The sequence below is a fragment of the Haplochromis burtoni genome, unplaced genomic scaffold (genome assembly GCF_018398535.1).
Source record: "Haplochromis burtoni strain Fernald_Lab_line unplaced genomic scaffold, NCSU_Asbu1 Contig_67, whole genome shotgun sequence".
Lineage (NCBI taxonomy): Eukaryota > Metazoa > Chordata > Actinopteri > Cichliformes > Cichlidae > Haplochromis > Haplochromis burtoni.
Window position 1 is genome coordinate 2,330,135 of NW_024582428.1, and position 22,281 is coordinate 2,352,415.

Here is a 22,281-nt window from a genome sequence, read left to right on the forward strand (position 1 = left end):
TATCATCCATTTTATTCCCTGTTTAATTATATATATAGTAAAAAGAGAGTACATTCTCTTTCAGTTCTAATGTTTTGCATATCAAAACATAATAACAATCATTCTAACATTAACTACAAATGATGAACAACATAATGGTACAGGACCTTGCAGTCAATGAGTCAACCATAAACTCCTCTGTATATCTAGATTCAAATGTGAGGCAGCTCAAACTTGCCTCAGATTACTTCATGCAACAGGACAATGATCCTAAACACAGCAGCAAATCTACAACAGAAGGGATAAAAACCTGATTGAGACTGCTGTGCATTAACAAATGACTCAAAGCTGCAACATGTGGTTGTACAAACTACTGAATCATGGCGTATACCTCATCTTTCACACACCATTTTTGTGTTTTGTCTTAGTTTTTGTTAAATAATTTGGAATTTTAAGGTTGTATTTACCTAATTTCAGAACCCGTTAAGGACCAGGAGATTAAAAAAAACCAAACAAAAAACCCTCATATGTAAAATCTTTGAACTGGGGAGAAAAGAAAAAAAAAAAAAGGGCATGCTATCGCAACTGTACCCGATATGTGGTCACTGTAGATTAAAACACAGCAAATATTCAATTGTAGAAAAAAAAACAAAACCCTATTTTTATATTAATTTCCATCCAACTGAATAATGACTAGAGTGTGAGATGTACAGAGGAAGAGGAAAAAAATACTTTGAGCCAGTGGTTTAGATTGTAACAGGGTGTCTGAATTTTAATATCTGGGTATAAAAATCCAGTTTAATGAAAAACAGCAGAGACAGATTTTCTAAAAGATATCAAGCACTGTTACACAGAAACTTAGAAAGACCATTAAATCACATTTATTTAGAAAACATGAACACAAACAAGTAGACCACTGGTCCAAACATGCATCAAGTTAATTTAAAACCTTGGCAACATTTACTTGAATTACTCTTTGCATTGAAATCCCCTTACATTATGAGCGCTCAAATTCACATCTGCATTCAAGAACTACTTACATTATTTAAGGAGACCCTTGCTTCTGTGAGCATGACCATTTTACAACATCCAAGGCAAACACCATTGAGATAAAAGAAAGAAAAATAAAACTGCATTATCAAGTAACTTCAAGTTAAGTTATGAAAAGGCTTTCAAACAGGCAGACACTTTAATGAGGTATAAAGTTTGCAGGTTTATCTATTTTAAAAGCCCATCCATAAACTCCCATTACTCATTTTGGCTTTTACAAGGTTCACAAGGAATATGGAAAAATATTAATATCTGGTTTCATTTGTCATTTAAACTCTAGATTTTGGAGTCTGATCTCATTGTCTTCCAACGATTTTAAACTCACAACAAAACTAAACAGGCAGACATTAGAAACCTTTGAGTACAATGTTGCCACAACCATGCCATTGTTTCCAAAGAAAAATCATACCTATTCAAAATAGCCCTGCTTATGCTTTGTTTTATAAAATGAAAACGGGTCCAGTGATAGGGAAAAAATGTCAGGGAACACACATGGGTAAGAAAGAGAAGGACAAAAAGGAAGTTATTCTCTTCTTTCCACAGAAAGAAATGTCTCTAAAATGTCTCAGTCATAGGCAAAGCACACAAAATGTTCTGTTACTGTCACAATGATTGAATGCAGGAGTCTTCATGCACTCCCAGCTCCTGAGAAACTTGAGACTTAATCCACAGACAGCTTTTTCTGACCAATCAGAGCAGGCTGGACCTTTCAGGATGAGCATTTCAGGAAGAGGATGAACTGTGGCATAGCGGCAATATGGAGCGGGGCACGGAAGAATACGTTGTGTTTAGTTTTTTTAATATTAGCATGTAAACCTATTCTAATTTTAAAAAAAAAAAAAGAATTATGAAATGTAAATGAGTATAACAAGAATCATAAATAGCCTTTCAAAATATAAGGTGATTGCACATACCTTTGCACACTCTCACACTTACACTATACTAGACGTGCGCGGCATCGTCACAGACAACTGACTGCAGCTCAGGAAAAAACTAAACAAAACGCTAAACTCAAACATTAGTTGGAAATTAAGTGGCTTGAACTTCCCGTTTCCCTGGTTTAATCATGACTACACTGATTTCAAACCTGTCACACGTTTTTTCATAAAAAGTCTGAAAAAATAGCCCTTGAAAGGGTACAACAGCTTTAATGTTTTAAATCAAGTTTCCAAGCACCTCCACCACCATCTGGTCCCCTTTCAGACAAACACGCCTGAGCTGTATAAATCAGCACTCTGATCGCTTTTTCATTAACTCTTTCCCCCATAAAGACGACATCTGATGACCTCACATGTTGCCTTAACGAGTTTTGACATCTCACTGTATATCAATTAAGATGTGGTTTTACAACCATTAAAATAGTTTCCTGTTTTTCTGAAGTGTCGCTGTGATTCTGTACTGTAACCAGAAATGTGACCACTCTTCACAAAAGAACTCCAAGGGTTACTCCTAGTAGGCTTTAAAGGGTAAAGAGTTAAAGTTACAGCAGCAAACGCACTAGGTCAGAAAATATGTGTATTTGGCTGACTGCATGCAGTCACAACAGAGAGACACCCACACTATTACAAGCGTGCACGTCTCTGTTGTAGCTCTGTGGGCTGATCAGCTCACTATAGAACGCAAAACACCAGCTCAGTTTCTAAACTGCTCAGAGAGAAAAATTTCCTCTGTGATAAAGTTTTCTAGCCTCTGTGAAAAGGGTTGGGGATGATGTCCTTGCTCTTAATGACAATTGTCATTAGACTTTGCTAGAGTCAATACTGACAATGCACGTCCCCGTAAATACAAAGACTTTTACAAATAAAGCTGATATTGTGCACATACCGTGGATCTCTGTCACAGTCACAGGGATGTCTGAATGAAGGCATGAGGAACATTGACTGAAAGACAGAATGCTGTTACTTTAAGAGACTGACAGATTCAGCGCCGTTACAAGTTTCATGTCTGAGAGGGCTAGACACCAAAAATGGATGAGACTACAAAAAGTGGTTTTCAACGCCTGATTTAGATTTCTCTCTCTCTCTCTCTCTCTATATATATATAGGTTATTTACCTATTATTGTCATCAGTTTTAGTGTAACTGCACAAAAAGCAGGCCGTCATGCTTTTCCCTGAAGCCTGTTATACCAGCCCTCATCTTTAATCACAGTGTGAATGACAGAAGAAGAAGAAGGAAAAAGAAAAAAAAGAAAAAAAAAGGGGGTCCTAGATGAAAAGGAATTCCACTGAACTGCATCTAAGTTCAAATCCTGCAATTTTAACATTCACAGGGCACTGGGAAACAGTTTTATGAACCAACTTCAAACAAGCTAAAGAGACGAATTGATTTTTAAGGAAAATAAAGTTAAAAGTGCACAGATAACCAAAAAAAAGGTGCTTTGCATTGGAGAGGAGGATCTAAGCTTCTGGAATAGACAAAGGCCAGCTGTTGCTTAAGACGTCTGGCACTGAACACCACCAGTGGTGGCGTAGTCGTCTTCGTCCATGTAGTAGCACTCATTTCTGTATCTTCTCCTGTTCTCAAAGTCACAGTCCTCCAGGTCAGCATAGATGTAGAGGTCATCGTCCATACTGTCTGGCTGCTCTGCATCCATCTTTTCTGGGAGATAGCGCTCCAGCTCCTTCAGCTTATGTTCGGGGAGGAAATTAGCTTTTGGGAACACCACCTAATGAAACATCCGTAAATAGATTCAGTTGCAGCTCCACAATAGACCATACACGCATATTATAATGCAGAAAAATGCTAACACTTTATGTTATTTTAATGGTGTCAATGTTTGCAAATATGGGCCTCATCAGCTGCTTTGCTTACTTATGCGTAATTTAGTCATAAAAATATAAAAGACAAAGGCATTAAAAAAACAAAACAAAACAAAACAAAAAAACCCCAAAACAATAAATGCCAAAGAGATTCTTACCGAGAAGTGAATAATGAGACGCCCCTTCTCAAACGGCCTGCGATATGTGGGCATCCCTTCATTCAGGACACACTTAGTGTCGCCAGGCCTGATCAACTCCCCTGTAATTTAAAAAACAAATATATACAACATCAAAATAAATTAACTGAGTAAGAATGAGTTTGTAGTTTATTTTAACTACTGTACGGTAGAGGTCCAGTGGTCTTGACAAGGTGGCCTAGTTTCACTGTGAAGTACAAGCCACACCAAATGTGGCTTGCTTGGCTGACAATAACATTAGGCCCATTAAGTCAATCTAAACAAAAAAAAAATCATCACTGTTTATTCATATTTTTCAAAAAAAATGATTTTAACTGTTCTGGAAAAGGAGGACATCACAATGACACAACACATCTAAAACACGGTTCACATCTCACAGAGAAATCTTTCAAACATCACCTGGAATTATTTTAAAAAGCGCTATGACAGTTTCTAAATTCAATATGTGTTATTCATTGGATGCATTTTTCAATAATACATTCATATCCTCTAAAGCAGAACAATAAAAAAACAAAAAACAAAAATGGACCTGAGCCTGCTGATGCTACCTCATTATACATAAGAATATTTTCATACACTAATCTGGTTGCCAATCAAAGTAACTCCCAAAAAGCATTTCCCACTTTGATTTACCTGGATGTGATGTGATGAGGAGAGTTCTGTTGTCCAGTGTCTGAATGGGGTTCTTGAAACCACATAAAGCCTCAACCAGCTGCAACTCCATGGACATGATGAGGTCCTCTCCTTTCCTAGTTAGACAAAAATGAAGACCAAAAAAACAAAACAAAAACAAAACAAAAAGAAAAGCAAAAAGAAAGTCAAACGTCAGCCTACAGCATGGACATGGAAATTACTTTTATTTTTATTGCACAAAAGGATGAGAGGGAGATTGTAAAGCACCAACTTTGGTTTATCATCCTAGTTAACATTCAAAACAACAAAAAGACACTTAAGAGCGGCTTCTTTTTACCTGGTGAATTGTGCATGGTCTCGCTGATCTAAAACAATGATGATGTCGCCTGGCTCAAGTCCCGGCTCCTGGTCTCCCTCTCCATGTAAAACAATTTTCTGGCCATCTCTCATTCCTGTGTAAATGTCACCGGGTAACATATGTACAGGTTTACCGTTTTCCTTGTTTGCACACAAACAGACGCAAAAAAAAGTTTTACATTTCTCTCACCTTTGTCAATGTGGACCTCCAAGATCTTCTTCTGTCGTAGGATCTTCCGGCCTCCGCATGCTTTGCAGCGGTCCTTTTGGCTGATTCTTTTTCCTTGTCCTTGGCAGCTGTGGCACACTGTGGACATCTGCTGTACCATACCTGGAAGTAACTGGTGTACGCGGACTTGCATCCCTGTGCCATGACAAGACATGCACACCTGTACCGCTCCTTTACGACCTCCACGACCTGCCAAATGAATAATGCAGGAGAAACAGTTTGGTTAGATAACTTGCACCAGACTGATGTGACGCACATCTCACTAACATCTAAGCAACTTTTTAAGAGAAACATACCTTCACATCTGTCACAAATGGTATTCTTTGGGACAGCAAGTTTTCTTGTTGCTCCATTATAAAGCTCTTCTAGCGTCACTGTAATCTGATGAACAATATTCTTCCCTGGGGGGCAACAATATTGCACAGTTAGTTATATCACAGATTTCAGCAGTAACACTTAAGCCTGAGAGGTCTCCCAGAGAAACCACTAAGACAAGCTTTCAATAATTCAATCATTTTGCTGTACATTTGAAATGCAGTAATAAGTAGAAAAAAACCCCCCAAACTCAAACATTCACACTCTCTACGTTCGAAGAGTGAGACATTTTTTTCAGAAAGCATTTCTCACACTGTCTCTTTGTAATTCTAAAGCAAATTCTAAAGCCATCTAGCGCAAAACAGAGCATAAGTCAGGCATGCTTTAGGGGCACGTGTACCCGTGAGTAACAGGTCTCTTACGGTATGAGCATGAACTTTCAAGCCTTTAAAGACTGTTCTACTTTATCTCAGCTAAAACTATGAGTGCAGAGATAATCTTTGTTTGCTTGGCATTCTCTGGCTCTGCCAATTACACAAGTCTGAAAAAAAAAAAAAAAAAAAAGATTTTTCAGCTGCATGTGATATTTTTGGTAAATGTTATTGTTTTTAGAGTGCTGAATCCAAAAACGATCTCCATTTCCCTCCATCACGTACAGATTTTTTGCAAAACATGAGGAGTTTACATAAAAAAAAGCACAACAGTGATAAAAAAAGAAAAAAAATATTAAAAATGTTTTATTACAATTAACTAAACATATTTTTTTAAGATTCCCTAACTTTCGCCATGAAGAAAATAACCCTCCACTTACCTCACTCAATTCCTCGTATTTTCTATTTGTATTTCTCTTGAGTCTCACTCTTAGAAATATTAAATGAATGTAAGAAATCATTATTGGATATGTTTTTTGACTCAAGTATAGGATACCAGATTTCAGTTTAAAAAGGGAAATTGTATGCTTAATTACACTAAAAACACGAGTTTTGCAAGAAAACATGACGAGATTGAATTTTAAAAATATTTTCCCCGGTTTCAGTGAGTAAAAATCTATAAGAAACAGTCAAAGAATCCCGTGCAGTTTTTAGGTTGCAGACCTGTGTTATCTGTATCATGACTGACCTCTAGTGTAAAAAAGTGTACTTGTAAAAAAAAACAAAAAACTCTACATCACAATTAGGGGTGGGGGTGTATTAAAGATCATACAGCACCAAGCCACAGTATGATTTAACAGATTCAAACTCTTTGTGTCTGAGTCTTTAGAACCAGTTTTCTTTCATATCGCATTGCATCAGAGAACATATTTAACACAGGCAAACTAAATGGCTTTACATATTTCACAGCTATATCCTCTCAACATTTGCCTACCTTTTCGCTCTCTATGCATCCGGCTGCCTCCACCAAAAAACAAGTCAAAGATATCCATGGGTGATGCAAAGCCCCCACCACCTCCACCGCCAGTTCCTCCTTCTTTTATAGCCTTTTCACCTCCCCGGTCATAAATCTCTCTCTTCTTCGGATCTGACAAAATCTCATAGGCCTGTGAGATCTGCTTGAACTTGAAGAAAAGAAGAAAGAGAAGACAGACCGTGTCAGAAGACGTGTGCCTCACCTGTTGATGTTAATGACAGTAAGAAAATACTACACACCTTCTCTCCTTCTGTGGGATTTTTATCGGGGTGATATTTCAAAGCCAGTTTGCGATAGGCCTTTTTCAGCTCATCTGGAGTTGCGCTGGGTGGCACACCCAAAGTGTCGTAAAAACCTGTTTCTTTGACCATGTTTGCCTTGAGAAACTGAAATAAATAAATCAAATATTCATAAATAAAATAAAGTTCATAAATGTTCAGCTTCTTGTGAATCTGAGCTCAGATCTTGTGACCATAGAGGACATTGCATGTGATCTGCATGGACACTGTCACCCTAAACTATCAACCTGGAAATACTTTGTGATTAGATGAGAGGTGATGACTGAAACATAAAGCTTGTGGGCCACAATCAGCCCAGCAAAGACTTCAACCTAGCCCTCCGGAGAGCTTTAGAAAATGTGCACACAGACGTTAATTTTGGACTTCTAATTGTATTTTCATACGTTCATGGCCATTTATAGTACGTCAGAGTAGTAAGTAACGAACTAAATGACAAAAACGTTCCTGTTTTTTCACCATCTAATACAGTTTCTGTTAACAAAATAATTGCCAGACACTCAATGACTTACCTTTTCTGTCAATTTGACACATTTCTTTAAGCCTAAAGAGACCTGCTGACAGATTCATTTCACTACAGCAGCATTTTTATTATTTTACTTTCACCAATCTGGCCCACTCAAGCTCAAACTGGAGTTCACAATGTGAATCGAGTCTGGCATCCCTACTCTAAAGGGTGAAGTAGATCCAAACCAGCAACTTATTCCTCATTATCATAACAGAGTCGCTAAATCCCTTCACGGGGGTGGGTGGGGATTCAAAGAATTAGCTACCAGTTACCAGCACCACACAAATACAGCCTCAATCCAGCCCTTTTAAAAACAGATAACTAGCAAGTCCTACACAAGACCTTTTCCGTTGTAAAAAGGAGCAAAGACCAGAAGTGCCTTCGCTTTCTGTCCGGCGTTGAGTAATTTGTTTACTCAACGCTGCCATATTTGTTTCAGAAGCGATAGTACAACTTGGCGACTCAACTATTTGTAATCTTTTATTAGTGGGAATAAAAGATCACAGTATATTTGAACAAGATGTTTGTATCCAGTTGGTTTCAGAGGTGTTTATGAATCAATAAAAACAACTCATACTGTTGTCGAACGCTCCTTTTGGTACTTTTCAGACATGTCCAGTTACTTAGGTTTTACATAATCCAGTGGTTAAATGTATGCTGTTACATGAGGGGCACAAACTGGGGCTGCTCGGGCCCTACGAGGCTATTTGAGCTACTTAGCCCGGCTAAGGAAAAAAAAAAGGTTAGCTTTGTTGTTTTCTCAACTTAAACACCGACCAAAAACTACACATGACACTTGTGATAAACACCGTGTGAACAGATAATTACTGTTTTCCAACCTTATATGAAGACAATGATGTCGCCTCACAACCTCCGTTCACAGCAACTCTTCTAGAAGGTTCTTCTAACCCGCCTCTATCGTAAATGAAAGTCGCGTCCGGTGACGTTTATTTCCTGCGACGGAGCCCCCAGTCACCCAAACAAGCGTGAACTGTTGGAAACAGAAACCCTGGTTGCGAGGCCGAAGGCAAACGATGATAAAATGCCACTCTGTTGGCTTATTAGCGAGGAGGGGAATCATAAACCCATCCAGCTCCCTCATTTACAGACTGTTGTGTTGGGGCGAGGGCCAGAAACAACCATCAAAGACAAAAAATGCTCTCGGCAGCAAGGTAACAGCATCTCAGTCTGAAACACTAGCAGTGTTAACAATTAGGTCAACTATTGAAGTATATATTTTTTTTTTTCAAATTAAAAAAGAAAGATTAAAAAAAGAGATGTATTGTATGACCGCTAAGGTTATGGCCACGTCAACACAGCCTGAGCTCTCTTAGGCAGGTGTTCTTGTAATCTGTTTAAGCGATCTTCAAGAAGCCTGGAGAACTCCAGGCTTCTTGAATGACATTCAAATCTCTTCTTTAGATGTTGGCCGCCTTTTGTTTCGTTCTCAATCAAGGTGATCACAGACTGCTTTAACAAGGATGATAGCTGATGCTGAAAAATTTAGCTGTTGCCAATCAGGTGCTTTCCAGATGCAAGGTGAATCAAAATGTGATGGTACTTCTCTGCATTCATAATTCCATCAATTTTGATAAGATCTCAGCAACACTGGCTGAAACGCAGACCGAGCCTCCACTGTGTTTTACATATGCCTGTAGACATTTACTGTTGTGTTTCTCCTGACCTCCTTCTTACATATTAGTAACAAATTGAACCAAAATGTTTAAATTTGGATTTGACACGCCATAATACCCGTCGCCCTTGATTTTTCATTCCAGTTCTCAACCTGAACTGAAACCCTTTCTCCCCATTTCCCTTCTTTCTTTCACGACTGTCACCTCTCCAGTGAGACCATTTCTGATGAGGCTTTGATTAATAGTTGATGGATCAACTGAAGGGCCGAATGCATTTCTGTAATATTGAGGTTAAGCATTTATTAAGCGTCTTACTGAGCACACAAAGCCAAAACCATACATTAAACTATACACTACAAACAGCGTATCTGCCTCACATCCATGGGTATATTAGAATCACCACTAACATGTATATCTTTGGACTGTGGGAGGAAGCTGGAGGACCCATAGGAAGCCCAAACCCATTTACAACATTTTTAATTGACTTTCTAAACTATTATAAATTTCCCAAAGATTTTATCATTAATATGTGGAAAGTGTGACTTTTGCAAATGTTATCCTTTTCCAACCAGTGGAGCTGAAAGCAGAATGCAACAAAGGTTATGTCAAAGTTAAACAGGTAAGATACTTACACATTCATAATTTGAATATCTATAAAGAGGTTAAACTTTTTCCCATCTTCCACTTTTTACTATATAATCTTACAATCTGTCTTTTATATCCCCATTTTTATTCCAAAGCTGGGCTTAAACCCCACCTCTGTAGACTCCGTGGTGGTTGGTAAAGACAGTGAGGTCAAAATAAAGCCTGGACAGCGCCTTCATATTGTCAATCAGCTTTACCCCTACACTGTACAGTTCAAAGAGGATCCCACTGGCAGCCAAAGTGGAACAAAAAGGCAGCGAGAGTCCACTTCAGAGGACCGAGAGAGCCAGAGGGACGCTCAGAGTATGAAAGCAGACAAACAAACAGAAAGGATCTCAGTGTCAGTCAGTCACGCTGATTCCCCAAAAACAAATGTAAGAAAAAAAATGTTTCGATTGTTTTCATGTTTTGAGTTTGAAGGAATACATTATCCAGAAGAAACATGTCCCCTAATATCGGTTGCAGGAAAATGCTGGACACTGGAGTCAAGGCCTTAAGACATCAATGCAAGACCCCAAGATGCAGGTAGCCGTTCTATAAAAGAGACTCACGATGTGATGTTGACTGGAGAACTGGATTTTGTCTCTAATATCCAATTTTTAACTTTTTTAAACTAGGTGTACAAGGATGATAAAGTGGTCGTTATTAAAGATAAATACCCCAAAGCTCGCCACCACTGGCTTGTGCTCCCGTGGCAGTCAATTCCCAGCCTGAAGGCTTTGCGCACTGAGCACTGTGATCTGGTGAAACACATGCAGAAAGTTGCTGACCAAATGATTCAACAGCGCCCAGATTGTAGTTCGGTGCAGTTCCGCACGGGATACCACGCCATCCCAAGCATGAGGTAAAAATTTAGACTATATGAAATGATTTTGTGAACTTGGGAGAGTAACTAAACTAAACTAAAAATATGGAGGTAATATGCTTAGACTTAGTCCTTTTACTACAATTTGACTGATGAGGCTTTAGTGGATGTGTTTATTGAGACTGCTATAACAAACAATTAAAAACAACAAAAAACATAGTTTTAAATTAGAATAAGAATAGTGATAATAATGATAATAATTGTTGGTTTTATAGAGAATTTTTCAGAATCTACCTTAAAAAGTGCTTCAGAGATCAGCAAAATAAAACAAAGACTGAATGAAATAAAGAAGTACAGGGCAGAATAAACTAAAAATTAAGACCAATAAATTGTAGAGAGAAATTCAGGAAATGAAAGACAGTTCGAAGTCAATTAAAAATCAAAGTAAGCATTTTTTTTTTTGTTTGTTTGTTTGTTTACCAGGTAGACACTCCAGTTAATGTGGTACTCAAGGTTAAAGAAGCTCTGAAGTTAATGACTTTTAAGAGGTTAGGGTTAAGGATTTTCATTCTGACTCAAAAGCTTGTGAAAAAAAACAAAAGCGTCAACAGAATACATTTGGAAGCAATTTTGAAAGGGAATCCTAACTTTCTGGGAATAAATGTTAATTTAAAAAAAACTGCGCAGACTTCTCTATGCTTAAAATAAGTACATTTCATGTTTACGCTTAGTTTAAATGAACCTTAATTGCTCATCATTTCCGCATTGAACCTTTACTTTTATTTGTCTGTTTTTTATGTTTTCATTTACAAAGGCTCTGATTTTTCAAATTTGCGTTTTTAATGTTTCATCCTGTTCTTCTGATCTGGCTTTAATTTTTCATATGAACATGTAAAACATCTTTAAAACCATTAAAGAGAAATGTGATGCAGATGTATTATTGTATTTGAAAAATGAATCTAATAAATTGTGGTGTGGTCCCAACGTCTGACACATAAACAACAATCATTACCTTAAAATAACTACTACATACTGTGTGAGTGTCTAGATCAGGGGTCCCCAATCCCAGTCCACGAGGGCCGGTGTCCCTGCAGGTTTTAGATGTGTCCTTGATCCATCACAGCTGATTTAAATGGATAAATTACCTCCTCAACATGTCTTGAAGTTCTCCAGAGGCCTGGTAATGAGCTAATCATGTGATTCAGGTGTGTTGACCCAGGGTGAGATCTAAGACCTGCAGGGACACCGGCCCTCGTGGACTGAGATTGGGGACCCCTGGTCTAGATTCTTCCCACATTATTTTGGAATAAAAGTGCCACGAAACTTGAAGCTAGAAGCTGTTTTGGACATCTGCTGCCATCTTGTGGCTAAGATCTGAAATGTAAACGCTTCAGACTTTACTTTCTAATCTTAAACAGGTTTTTAATGTGGCTTTGAAATGTTCTCTCTTTCAGCCATGTTCACCTCCACGTGATCAGCCAAGACTTTGACTCACCTTGTTTAAAGAACAAAAAGCATTGGAACTCATTTACAACAGATTACTTCATTGAGTCTAAGGGTAAGAACAGTTCTAGTTTATTTTTAACACCTGCTTAGAAATAATTTGGCTTTAGAGCAAATCATTTATACTGTGGACTCAAAATACTTTGTGTTTTTCTTCCTGCAGATGTCATTCAGATGCTTGAAACTGATGGAAAAGTCACTGTGAAAGAAGGCACCAGTGAGTTGTTGAAGCTACCTCTCCGCTGCCACGTGTGTTGCAAAGAGCTTCCCACTATACCGGCACTGAAGGAACACCTGAAGTCTCATTTCTGAGATAACAATGTGACTGTAACTCATGCTCATGCTCTTTCATTGATCACATATCTCATGTTAACTTTTTTTTATAGTATAGATTCATTCTTTTGTACAATGTTAAGTTCCTGTAGCTTCCATAATTATTGGCCTGATTACAAATTCCAAAGGTCTTCAATGTTTGTTGCTTTTTCAGCTTTTTAGGGTTTTCCAGTTTAATAGGAAATTGAGTGTCAAGCTACAAAACGTTCAAGGTAAATGCCATCAGTGTAATGCAAGGTCATGGATTTCATTTAGTGTTAATACCATTTCAAACATGTTAAAATATTTTGCAATAAATATTTTCTAAGAACTAAATACTGCCTATATCTTTTCAATTAAAGTTGCCTCTTTTAAGTCCTGCAGTGCATCAAGTTTAGACTGATTTTTAATGCAGATTTACAGAAAACAAAGGAAGCTGTCGATGTATTGTACTGGGAATGCATTAACTCTCTTTCAGAGCCGGCACAGCTGCCACAGAAATCAACATTTGTTTCAAAAAGTATAAAAGAAACCTTTCGAACTTACAGGTTTTTATATAAGGAAAAATAGCTTGCTGGAAAAAAACTGTACTGCTTTGATGTGTTGAAATAGTAGCAGACAGTCAAATAACACATTGGTACTTGGGAGAACTTTTTTGTACTTTTTCTTTGCTGCTATTACAGTACTCCTTTAGCAAATAACAGTTAAAGCTTGCTCAGCCACCTAATGCTAATACCTACGTCTCCGTATTTTGATTCTCATTCTAATTATGTGATTGAGAAATCTGTTTAAACCATTACCAGAGCACAGCCTCTTTACTCCCGCACACTCGCAGTATCTCTAGTGACACCAATTATTTGCATATCCTCCTTCACTACATTCAAGAACCTCTTCTGTGGCCTTCCTTCGTGTTCTCCTGCCTTGAAGCTCCATATTCAACATGCTTTGTACAATACATCTCCCTCCTCTGCACATGTCCAAACCATCTGATCCTTGATTCTCTGGACTGTTCGACCCAAAAGCGCTTTTTGCCTCACAGTTTGTCATAAATCTCAGTAAATTATGGAAAACCAGGTGTACTATGATATTGAATCAGACAGTTATGTTGACATGGTCATTAAACAGATTATTGGTGACCTTCTCGGTGGAGAGAACATATTTAGACCATAAATATGGGTGAATTGTCTCCTGGACATTGGCAGACATATTTTGCTGGTGGACAATGTGAATCAACTGGAAATTTCCTTTAGTCTCCACTATGCTTTGTGACTGATTCTGTGCAGTATATCAACTTTTATATTGTATTTGTTTTTCCTGGCGTTTTTCCAGATTGTTGTATACGGTTTCGCCCTTTTCCTCAAGAAAGATTATAAAAACGTAATTTGCATTAGTACACAATACAACATGAAGATTTGGTACCATCTAGTGGGGACTTTTCACATAAGCCGCGACAGTTTTCGAGATTTGTCTATTGACGAACTACTTCTCCACACGATATTCAGTATTTTTAGGGTAATATCGTCATCAACCAGTACAACAGAAATGTAAAAATAAATTAAACAAAAAGGCTCTACTGGCCCGTACGGGGATCGAACCCGCGACCTTGGCGTTATTAGCACCACGCTCTAACCAACTGAGCTAACCGGCCACGTCTGCGAATGAGAAAGTACCATTTATATAGAGAGTCATACATATCACACGTCGTAGTTTCACATTCGACTATAAGGCAAGTATTATGCGCTAGTATTTCATTTAAGAAGTATCAGTAATAAACAGCAATACTCTGCGACAATGCTGTCTTTGCTAGTGATCCGATACCAATAACAATAGCCTACTTTTAACCTATAAAGGGAGTTTATGTAGGGGAGAACAGTACCTCGTGATTTAGGCTGTGAGATTAGCCTAACCAGCATCCATTAGCCAAATTTGGAACATATTTTAATGACCTCTAAATGGCTGTAACAATCCTGTGGTTTAAATGTGTTATAGACCATTAATTAAAGAGACGTGATAGTAAACACAAAAAGTTGTTTTCATACTATCAATATTTGGATCAATTCCCCCCCTCTAATATGCAGGACAGCATTTTGCTTAAAAATGTATTATTGTAGAGGTGCACTCAGCTTAAAATTTTTATTCTTTGTTTATTCAGCTGTCCTGCCACTATTTTTCAGTAGCTAATTGTAATTTTTAGAGATGGACCGATCTGATATTACCTATCGGTATCTGTCCGATACTGACTTAAATTACTGGATCGGATATCAGAGAGAAATCAAAAATGTAATCCCATCCGAAGTATCACAAAACGCGTTACTTGGCGTAACCCAGCTCGGCGCATCGGAGCAGTATGCCCTGTCAGCGTCTGTTGGAGCATTTGGAGCTGCTACATGCTTCCTAACAGCAGCATTTCATCTCTGCGAAAACTATCCCAGAGACGTAAAGCAAGTGTGTAAGTTCATCCCTGAATGTTTGCATAGTATTTCCACGTTAAGCTTAACAACTGATATATTGAGCCACAGCTGGACTGGTCATTTGAGTTCCAGTTTGAGGTGAAAAGGAAGCGATTTGTCCCTTACGTCAGCTAGAATTAAAAAATAGACACAAAGCTGGAGTTATTCTGTCTTTGCAGCGCAGTTGCATCTATTTCTCTCATTCACTCCCCCTTCCTCTCCTGTTATTACTTCAAACATGAAACTGATCAATGATCAGCTGATCTTCTGCAGCAAGTCCCATCTTGTTTGTTTTTATCGCCCACTTTGCGCTAGAAAGAGGAGACCAGCGGATGAACGACAGCAGCACGTTGTTTATCCGCTGCCTGATAAGCTGTTGTTAGAATTTATTTAATATTACTTTCTAGTATCAGCTGAGGTTTGCTGGAGCCATGGCTGTAAAAGCTGCTGGTCATGATATCCGTTTGCGGTGAGAGGGAAACATGAAGATGAACCCAGGAGATGTCCTTACTGAATCATCAGAGCTGAGCAGGTGATGGAGAAACAGGTTTACCTTTTAGGTGACATGAATGAGTTGAAGGGAAGTTATGAACTGTTTCTGAGAGACAAATAACACCAGGATCCTTTTCTAAGTAGCTGACAGCTGTTAACTGTGCAGGGGCGGGTCTAGCAAAGTGTTGTCGGGGCCAGGTAGGGCATTAACGGAAAGGGGGGCACAAAGAAATATTTTTCTTTGTTATGTCATTTAAAAACTTTGAATAAATAATTTTCTGAATCTTACAACAAAACTGGTCATCTGATTAAATGTATAGAAATCCATTATTGTATATAGTAACTAATAAGTCTAATATACCCTAGTAAGCTATAGTATTTTTTCCTTTGGGAAGGTACCATCTGTGCAGTCTGCAATTCTGTTGAAGCAAGATGTTGAATCTATTTAATTATTGTAGAAAAATAATTGATTTCTGTGCATTTGTTTTACACTTGCATTAAATTAAAGTTGATTACATCGATTAAGGGCGGGGGGTGGGGGGTGGTTCCCTAATGTTTTTGCTGGGAGTTGGCAACCCTATTAGTTAGGTAGGTAAGTACTTTAAAATACCAGAATAGGGAGGATGGTGTAGGTTTAAATTTATTAGATTGATCTGTGTTGCTGAATTATAAAATGTTTTGGATGGAGTGTATTTTTTGCATACAGGTATAACAGAATAGCTTCAGTCTCGTTTTTTAAAACTTGAGTATGAACTTATACAAAATGCAGCAAGATATTTATAAAAAACAGTTTTATTGATTACAAAATATGCTATATCGGATTCATATTGGTATCGGCAGATATCCAAATTTATGATATCGGAATCGGTATCGGACATTAAAAAGTGGTATCGTGCCATCTCTAGTAATTTTAAAAGCTACATAATGTGCATGCAAAATATGAATTTGCAAGGCAGTTATTATATGTATTTTACTATAATTTTCTAAATATTTTAAAAGGTAGAGAGTACAGTTTTATGTATTGGCCTGTTATAAAATTGCATGATGGATAAATCCTTGATTAAAATGGTATGCCAACACTCCACAAGCCCCAAATCCATGATTATATTATTTATTTATTATTATAAAAACAAAGTAAACACTTGGGATAATATCACCTCGATAATTTTCACACAAAAATCAGCTGCATGTAGCATTATGTCATTATAAACATAAAGCAATCTATAAAACAAAATCTATCATCCTGAAGTGTTCAGGCTAGTCATAGTGCTAGAGTTCATAGAGGGAAATGAGAGGCTGCACAAGAGCATGTCATCATCTTCGCAGCATTAATTCCCTGTCATCCTCATCTGGCACCATCAGATTATCCACTGAGAAATGAGCATCATCTCCTACACTCTGGAAGAAACGCTCCTCACTTTCGCAGCTCTGAGTGTCATTCACACAGTCCCTGGCTTTCAGTTGTTTCAGCTCGGTGCTGTCGCTGGCATTGCTGTCCTCTGTACTCATGCTGGTGTCACTGCTGTTGCTGCTGTCTTTTGTCTCGTTGCTCTCGTTGCTCTCGCTGCTCTCGCTGCTGGAGCTGTCTTTGCTTTCATTGCTGTCATTGGTGGCAGTTGTGGTTTCTATGCTGTCACTGGTGCTGTCACTGCTGTCTGTGGGGTTCACCAGCAGGTTTGTGTCGGGCAGCTCATTGCTGTCCTCTGCGCTAAGGGCTTTCACTGTATTTGTAAACACTCGCACCCAGCTCTAAAGCGGTGAATAAAGAGAGCACTGTGTTAACTAACTGTAACCTCTACTTAAGCAGGTTAAATGAAATAATTTGATAACGTAAAAGATTTATCGCACCTTTCTGACATTCTCTTCACTGCCCATACTATCATCTTTGGTGTCAAGCATGGAGTCCATCTGTGGAACAGAGGTGAAGAAACAGTGTAAGTCTGTACTACACATAATACACTAAGTAAAAGAAGTTGTTTTACTTCATCTTACCTCATCCGACTGACTGTCACTCTCTTCTGAAGTCTGTTTGTGGAAATGAAACCCATTTAAGGATGCAAATATCAGATTTATTCCAGGTTTATTCATTTGTATCATCTGATATCCAAGGTTACACCCAGAAATCCTAACAATTTGCTAATGCTTTAAAGATTATGAAATGGAAATAGCAACCTTGTTGAAGGATAACAGTAAAATATTACACGGATTGCTAATAGGACCCACCGTGTCCTCTGATGTGTCCTCCGAAGTGTCCTCTGAAGTGTCCTCTGATGTGTCCTCCAATGTGTTGTCTGTGGATTCTAATGATTCTGACTCTGAGCTCTGTATAAAAAAAAAAACAGAGACATTTTCAGTAAACAGAAAAATGATTTTGATCTGTGTGTTAGGATGAAGGTTTTCTGAAGACATTTCAGAACCAAAATAACTCACCTGATTTGAGGTGTTTTCCTCTGTGCTCTGCAACACAGACAGGAACAAAGAGTCATGTGGATGAAACTCAGCAATCAAATGTGATGGAAAGAGTCAGGAAAAATAACCATTTACTCATTACTGAAATAAATGTACACATTACCTGAAGCTCTGAGGTGTCATTTTCAGACGATTGTGAAACAGACACACTTTCAGTCTGGGTAAACAAAACAAAGTAAGCACAGAGAAAAATGTATTTTAATTATATGCTTTAACTGCCGCATCAACAATCATCATTCATTTAGATTTCATTCTTGTCAACCCTTGCTTGGGCAAGCTATTACTGCCGGAATGGAAGCAGACATAAAGTATAGTAAACAATAGTTTCTGAAATGGGAATCATCTTGAGGTCTGGAGAGACTTCCAGTACCCACGCCCATTGTTAGCTTTTCCTGCTGACTGTCTTCAAGGAATTCAGCTTTACTGCAGGCAGACTATATAGTTTAGTAGTTTATGTATAGTTCCTGAAATATACTCAAACGTACAGAAGCTCAAATATATGAAAAGAAAATCATTGCCAAATTTAAACTTGCTAATTTAAACATCTATAAATGAAAACAAAACTTGAAATTTTAAATTATTAAGTTAAACTTTGAATTATTATGGAATTATTTGCTTTCTTTTTTCTCTCTCTTTCCTAGTACCAGAAACAAGGTCTAATACAACTGTGATTTAGCATTTGGGAAAAAATATTAAAAAATGATTTGTGTTTTGAAAATGCTACTTACTGAGTTTGATGCAACCTCGCTTGATACTGAAACAACAGTGTGTAAAATCTGTCAGAATGAAAATGGAACAGATGGTTATTTAATGGACACTTTATTATTATTATTATTATTATTATTATTATTATTATTATTATTATTATTATTTCTAAAAATACATATAGTTATGACATGCTTTAGTTCCATGTCACCTGTTATTTTACTAATAGCAAGTAATATTATGCTTATTTGTACCTAGTATTATTGATTTTTTTGTTGTAACTGTGTCCTTGAACCTCAGTAATACTTTCAAATAAACAAAAATACACAGCATGGAAGATGGGAGAATATTTCGCCTATCTGAAAGTTATGTAAAAAAAAAAATTACAGTGAAAAAATCTTTCAAAATTGAGACCTTTTTAATAATTGATTTTTGTTTTCTGCGTTCATACTCACCGGGTTGGAAAAGACTGCTCCAATCAGGCAAAATGTAATGATGGGAACCTTCATTCTGTAAAAAAAAAAAAAAAAAAAGTATGTAATTATTATTCTCATTAAGTTCAGTTCAGTGTAAGAGTAACTACTATGGTGCATTAGCAAAAGAAACTCCCCCCAAAATAGGGTCACATCCATTTGCTCTTGGGTTTAAACTTCTAGATGTTAAGTTACTACAAACCAAACTGACAATTCAAAACTTTCAAAGTTGTGATCACTAAAGTAAGAGTTGTGATCAAAAGTAATAATAATAATACTACATAATCATTTACTCTACCTCAGTTTCAGAGATAATATAAAAAGATGCAGCTGGTGCTCCTCGTTTAGTCTATAAGGCAGCAAACAGGAGAATCCGGAGTCTGTCCTGAACCTCGAATGGAAGCTTGCAGTTGAAGTAAAATCACGATGTGTGGATATGCTGGAGGGAACTCCCAGGACTACTGTATATAAGTATTCTCATTTAAGGTGATTGCATCACTTCCTTCCGGATGTGTCTTTTTTGTCGTCATGCGAAGGTGTATTTGTTCCGGAGAGGGAGTTCAGAAAACACACAGTGGCGTGATGATGATTGTACACACACACACACACACACACACACACATAGATACTGTGTGCTCTTTTATCCAGTCACAAAATTTCCTACACCCCCTCTCACGTCTTTAGTGAAATATAATTTAGCTCGCTAAACTATAGGGTTTGTGGCCTGTTGAAAAAATAAACTCACCCACTCAGAGAGGAAAAGAGGGCTAGACAGTTTCATGCTTGTTTCCGGTGAAACTTTTTTTTCTTTTCCTTTTCCCCTCCTTCCCTTTCTATTTGGAATTTTGTTTTTGTCAGATGATGGATTACATGGAACAGGTTACAAGTAGTACAAGTGCGAGGGCTATAAAGTTTTCAATATAAGGTTGGTTTAAATTGAGAAAATTAAACACTGCCTTTTATAAAAACTTCACATGAATGGATTAACTTCAGATACATACACACACCCACACATATACACGCACACTGTGACAAAGTACAATATTAATTCAGTCTATTAAAACAAAAACAAACCATATTTTGCCTTCACTGCTAAACGATGTTATTGGAAATTGTGTTTTTGGAACATTAAGCATGTACAGTATGTACAAGTAAAGGCTTCTATATATATTTCCATCCTGTGGTATATAATCGCTTCCTGGATATACTTATATGGCCAGGCCCAAAATAAGCTTACAGAATTCCTTGTTTAACCTCACTTTGGATTTCAGCTAAGCAAAAGAAACCTGTAATTAGACTGAATGTTCACCAGTCCAGTGCTCTCCACCAAAACCACAGGGTAGGAGTGGAGGAGGAGATGATTGATGCTTGTTGTGATACGCAGACAGTCAACAGTGTCTGCACGTTCACCTTAACGTTACTTAAGGTTTAATAATGTAATTATGTAATTATCTTTGTCAGACAGGCGTTGGATGCATCTGTGGTATTAATATTCTTAATGAAACTAGGCATTTGTCAGACTGGTGCATCACCAGTGTGATCCTTGAGACTGCATGCAGTGTAATCATTTTCTTCTATTTTTTTTTTTTGCCTAAATATGTTTGAATTAGTTGCTAATTAAGGGAAAACAGTGCAGTAATGCAAGTTAGTGATGAATAGTGAAATATGATTTTACTAAAAACAACACCATGATTGATGCCACATCGTGTATTTTTTTTACTCTGCATTGTATAAAATAAGATAGCATATTTCCATCAATGCCTTGTGGAATTGACTGATTGATTTACAACATTATGTAATATAAATCAAAGCTTGTACTTCCCAGCTTTGATGAACAGTGTTACAAAGCAGTGTATTTTTTCAATGAAGAGGCTTGTGTTTAAAGCTGGTGTGTTGATTCTTTGAATATCAATTAATTAAGGTAAAACTGCAGTTTTTGAGCGATTTTGTCATGTCCTTGCTACTCTCATCATTTACCCTCATTATACTGCAGTTTCTTAGCCGCTTTAAGAGTACAGACTTTAGTTTTTGTGACATCTAGTGGCCAAAAGTATGTATTGTTTCTGTCCTAAAACAATGTGGTCATGTTGGTTTGGACTGGGTTCATTCTACCATAAACAACCTGCCCATAGTACTTTTTCAAATTTTCACAAACAACAGTAACCAGAAATTATGTTCATTATGAGGCTTATCCATCCATTATCAGGGGTACATTTTTTGTTACACTTATACTTGTTTGTTAAATAATCCAATTGTTTCCACAGCACACCCCAAAGTGTGCAAAATCCATTCAATAGAAAGCACAATGAATGCTCCAAAGATTGCTGAAATATTCAACTGAAAGTAAACATTTGATTTGATTTACATCTATATAAATAAAATTGAACTCATTATTTTTATAGCGGTGTAATACACAAAAATGTGTCAACGAAGAAATACTACACATCTGAACAAGCGTGTTTGTTTATTGCAGGGGTGGGGGATTCTAGGCCTCAAGGGCCGGTGTCCTGCAGGTTTTAGATATCACCCTGGGTCAAGACACCTGAATCAAATGATTAATTTATTACCAGGCCTCTGGAGAACGTTAAGACATGCTGAGGAGGTCATTTAGCCGTTTAAATCAGCTGTGTTGGATCAAGGACACGTCTAAAACCTGCAGGTCATCGGCCCTCAAGGCCTGGAGTTCCCCACCCCTGGTTAATTGAGTCTATTCACCAGGGATTTGAGGTTTTCTGTCTAACTGATATGGAAATCTGAAGTTTGAGTTTGATAATGAATTTTCTGTTGGCTGATGTCATCAAGGATGAATACAGCTGACAAACAAAGAAACATTACTGACAGGACACATATGAATATGAAGCCCTTCTCTCAGGATCAGCATCATGCCAAGCCCTGTACTGGTGCTGCTTTTCAGTAGATGATAAAATCATTGCAAAAACAGAGTCTGTACAATTCTAAAAAGCTTTAAAGTCAATATTTGGTTTGACCCTCTTTATTCCTCAAAAGAGCCTAAACTCTCTTAGACGACCTTTCTTGTCATTTCTTTAAGCAGTCTTTGGGAA

General features: G+C 37.5%; 3 protein-coding genes and 1 non-coding gene across 8 annotated transcripts; 1 reads left to right on the forward strand and 3 right to left on the reverse strand.

Annotated features, from left to right (window-relative positions):
• Positions 1-536: 536 nt before the first annotated feature.
• dnaja1 (DnaJ heat shock protein family (Hsp40) member A1) lies at positions 537-8,686 on the reverse strand. The gene is made up of 9 exons (XM_005946816.2): positions 8,571-8,686; positions 7,167-7,313; positions 6,886-7,075; positions 5,502-5,606; positions 5,167-5,394; positions 4,957-5,071; positions 4,620-4,735; positions 3,948-4,048; positions 537-3,695 (listed from the first exon to the last, which is right to left on the reverse strand). The coding sequence occupies exons 2-9, from the start codon at positions 7,296-7,298 to the stop codon at positions 3,462-3,464; spliced, it is 1,221 nt and encodes a 406-aa protein (XP_005946878.1). The 5' UTR covers positions 7,299-7,313; positions 8,571-8,686; the 3' UTR covers positions 537-3,461.
• Positions 8,672-13,590, forward strand: aptx (aprataxin). 5 transcript variants are annotated; one of them, XM_042221475.1, is made up of 7 exons: positions 8,672-8,903; positions 9,938-9,984; positions 10,223-10,384; positions 10,470-10,535; positions 10,628-10,854; positions 12,270-12,373; positions 12,482-13,589. In XM_042221475.1, exons 1-7 carry the CDS (start codon positions 8,774-8,776, stop codon positions 12,628-12,630), a joined length of 885 nt encoding a protein of 294 aa, XP_042077409.1. In that variant the 5' UTR covers positions 8,672-8,773; the 3' UTR covers positions 12,631-13,589. The 5 variants fall into 5 exon arrangements, with proteins under 5 accessions (XP_042077409.1, XP_042077408.1, XP_005946879.1 ...); XM_042221474.1 differs by having other exon boundaries at positions 10,106-10,384; positions 12,482-13,139; XM_005946817.3 differs by having other exon boundaries at positions 10,106-10,384; positions 10,476-10,535; positions 12,482-13,124.
• A 614-nt stretch (positions 13,591-14,204) lies between these two features.
• trnai-aau lies at positions 14,205-14,278 on the reverse strand. Its single transcript has one exon. It is a non-coding gene; the product is annotated as a tRNA-Ile (tRNA).
• A 2,109-nt stretch (positions 14,279-16,387) lies between these two features.
• On the reverse strand, positions 16,388-19,757 carry scpp1 (secretory calcium-binding phosphoprotein 1). The gene is made up of 9 exons (XM_005946814.2): positions 19,518-19,757; positions 19,202-19,256; positions 18,770-18,817; positions 18,145-18,198; positions 18,003-18,029; positions 17,796-17,894; positions 17,565-17,597; positions 17,421-17,480; positions 16,388-17,321 (listed from the first exon to the last, which is right to left on the reverse strand). Exons 2-9 carry the CDS (start codon positions 19,253-19,255, stop codon positions 16,887-16,889), a joined length of 810 nt encoding a protein of 269 aa, XP_005946876.1. The 5' UTR covers position 19,256; positions 19,518-19,757; the 3' UTR covers positions 16,388-16,886.
• Positions 19,758-22,281: the final 2,524 nt, after the last annotated feature.

Bases quoted from the DNA above. Each gene is read 5' to 3' on its own strand.
- dnaja1 (XM_005946816.2), bottom strand. From the start codon at position 7,298: ATGGTCAAAGAAACAGGTTTTTACGACACTTTGGGTGTGCCACCCAGC. The intron at 5,072-5,166 runs GTGAGAGAAATG...ACATTTACACAG, and splicing joins GGAGGTCCACATTGACAAAG to GAATGAGAGATGGCCAGAAA. The intron at 4,049-4,619 runs GTAAATCAAAGT...TTTAAATTACAG, and splicing joins CCTCATCACATCACATCCAG to GGGAGTTGATCAGGCCTGGC.
- aptx (XM_042221474.1), top strand. From the start codon at position 8,774: ATGCCACTCTGTTGGCTTATTAGCGAGGAGGGGAATCATAAACCCATC. The intron at 8,904-9,937 runs GTAACAGCATCT...TTTTCCAACCAG, and splicing joins AAAATGCTCTCGGCAGCAAG to TGGAGCTGAAAGCAGAATGC. The intron at 10,855-12,269 runs GTAAAAATTTAG...TCTCTCTTTCAG, and splicing joins CACGCCATCCCAAGCATGAG to CCATGTTCACCTCCACGTGA.
- scpp1 (XM_005946814.2), bottom strand. From the start codon at position 19,255: ATGAAGGTTCCCATCATTACATTTTGCCTGATTGGAGCAGTCTTTTCC. The intron at 18,818-19,201 runs GTGAGTATGAAC...TCATTCTGACAG, and splicing joins GAGCAGTCTTTTCCAACCCG to ATTTTACACACTGTTGTTTC. The intron at 18,199-18,769 runs GTAAGTAGCATT...TTGTTTACCCAG, and splicing joins GCGAGGTTGCATCAAACTCA to ACTGAAAGTGTGTCTGTTTC.